The sequence below is a fragment of the Amphimedon queenslandica genome, unplaced genomic scaffold, assembly GCF_000090795.2.
Source record: "Amphimedon queenslandica unplaced genomic scaffold, v1.1 AMPQUscaffold_13382, whole genome shotgun sequence".
In the NCBI taxonomy this organism is placed as follows: domain Eukaryota; kingdom Metazoa; phylum Porifera; class Demospongiae; order Haplosclerida; family Niphatidae; genus Amphimedon; species Amphimedon queenslandica.
The window spans coordinates 183,288-185,787 of record NW_003546382.1 but is presented as its reverse complement, the minus strand read 5'-3'; the positions used below and the strand labels follow the sequence as shown (position 1 = coordinate 185,787).

General features: G+C 33.5%; 1 protein-coding gene across 1 annotated transcript in view; it reads left to right on the top strand.

Moving 5' to 3' along the window:
* LOC109582452 (protein FAM122A-like) overlaps positions 1-654 on the top strand; it is a 3,146-nt gene extending 2,492 nt beyond the window's left edge. Inside the window, exon 8 of the mRNA XM_019997167.1 lies at positions 564-654. Coding sequence (XP_019852726.1) covers positions 564-654 — 91 coding nt within the window. The remainder of the gene's footprint in view (positions 1-563) is intronic.
* Positions 655-2,500: the final 1,846 nt, after the last annotated feature.

Below are 2,500 nucleotides of genomic sequence, written 5' to 3'. Positions count from 1 at the left end.
ACCCTAGCTCCTGATTATGAACCTGTCCTTATTTCAGAGGTTCATTAATACACATTACTATTGTATTGGGACTGATACTACCCCTCCTCATTATAGAGGCCTCCTTATTTTAGAGTGTCCACAATAGGAGGAGGTTATACTGTACATGTACATGTATGCGTGTGTGTTAATGGGAGTAGGATAATGATAGGTTGTTGTTTAGTTAGAGTATGTTCAAAGGAGCTTTTAAATTGACAATTGTAACTATACCACATGCTTAAGATGTTTGTTTTATTAGCATGAAACTCTTGCCCCCGAAAAGACTGTTGATTCCAGGAGAAAGAAGGGAGATTTCCCTCCATTATAAACCTATCTTAATTGCTATCTTAATTGTAGTATTTTTTTCATAATTTTCCTAAATTTTTTAATGCATTTTAATTTTTATTTTTAATGGTAAAATTTTTAGTAAATTAGTATAGAAATCGAATTTCTGCTCGTTTCATAATGTCATATTTTATACATGCATGTACATGTATTTTTTGTCGTTATTTTGGCTGGTTATATTAATGGTTATTAATTAAAAGTAGGCGGAGTTTGAGTCCAGTTCCAATGAGACCTAGTTCCCTCTGCTTTGAACTCGCTAGGAAAAGAAAACGAAATCAAGGAGGTGAGTAACGTACATGTACATGTAATTATTGTATACATGTGCATGTTTTTTCTATCCTCAAAAAACCTGCCATACAATAATTTATACATGTACATGTACATGTACATGTACACATGTATAATAGTTAATAATAATACATATGCCACAGGCCCATAGTTCTGCCTATGGTTCATCACTTAGACCAACCATCCAATTAATACTAATAACCATACATAAAGCATGATATTGTAGTCTACTAGTATGGTGTACATACAGGTATGTTAAAAAGGAACAATATTAGTCTCCAACTACCTCTAATTTTTTCTAGGCAGAACCCTGTACATGTACATGTATGTGCGTCTAAATTAAAAATTGGAAGATGTGTTATATATTATTATAGTATACAATATTTAATAATCCCTACTTTGTTGCTTTAGTATTTATACATGTAATTACATGTATAAAGTGTTTTTATTCATGTGATTATTATTCATGTATACATGTACATGTACTGTATATTAAAGCATATAATGTACATGTATATGTACTGTACATTGTGTGTATAGTCCATAGGTCATCTTTATTTGGCATGTGGTTTACTTTGATATACTGTACTATGGTATCTTTTGTGCCCTCAAGGTACATGTACTTGTAGCTTTAGTGGTTTAGCACTTTTACATAACTCCAGCTTTATATGAGATAATCAATCTTAGTACAGGGTATTCAATCAGAAATGGTTAAGAGAGGATTCTTCATTCTTCTTCCAATTGGGTGAAAGTCCCAGTGCTACAAGATCATTGGCCAAATTTTGCCTAAATTTGAAAAGGAGAGAATTCTCCATTTTTATAATATTATCTGATGCATATGCATGTACTTATGTTGTGTAGAAAGTTTGAGCTTATTCTGATCAAATTTGGATTTTTTATGAAATGTGTTTTAATAGCATATGGTCAGTTCATTAAAGCTCATGCTGTACAGATTTAAAACTGGTCAGTATAATATGATGTTTAGCTCACTTAGCATGCTTTGTGGGAAACCCTGACAAGTTCATGCATGTGTACATGTAGCTTTAGTGCTTTGATACCGTTAATACTTTTAATAGTAGAAGTGGAACCAAGTTTAGTCGAAGTACATGTATATAACCAGGCATTGGTCAAAGACCCTGTACTAGGGTACCGTATTTCCTCGAATTAGACCCCGCACGTCAATTATTACCTGCCCTTGAATAGTCCCCACACCTGTCAACTTTTGAGTGAAATAGTAGCCGCCCTCTAATTGTACCCACATAGTTTAATTTTAATAAATTTTGGGTGTGGCATTATTAATAGCGCTGAACATGCCAGCATAATATGATGCCAGTATCTATGCGCTGAGCTTAATTAAATTAACTTGAGCAAATAGTTGATCCCTTGGTTGGTTGATCTGGTTGTCGAAAGCACTGTAAACAACCAAGAAGATGAATCTCACTTACTACCAGAGTACTACCGCTATTGCTGGGCATTCTCTCGTGAGTTAAAAAGCTTCCAGTAGCTAGAGCTGCTCTCTAAACATCTCTAGGTAGTAAAGAAAGACTTCTACTGACAGAAGATTAAGGCCTCACAGATTAACTGATAAATTATTAGCCTCAGTTGAAATTATTAGTACCCGCCCTCAAATAGTACCCGCCCTCGAATAATAGCCTAATATTATCTTTCCTGAAATTAATAGTAGCCACGGGGTCTATTCGAGGAAATACGATATTTCATCAAAAAATGAACAAGAGAGAGTTATCACATTTTCATTGTTTGAGCTACTATATATGTACATGTATATGTATATACGTTATGTAGAAAATTTGAAATAATGAATCAATTCTTTAATATTATCTACAATGTA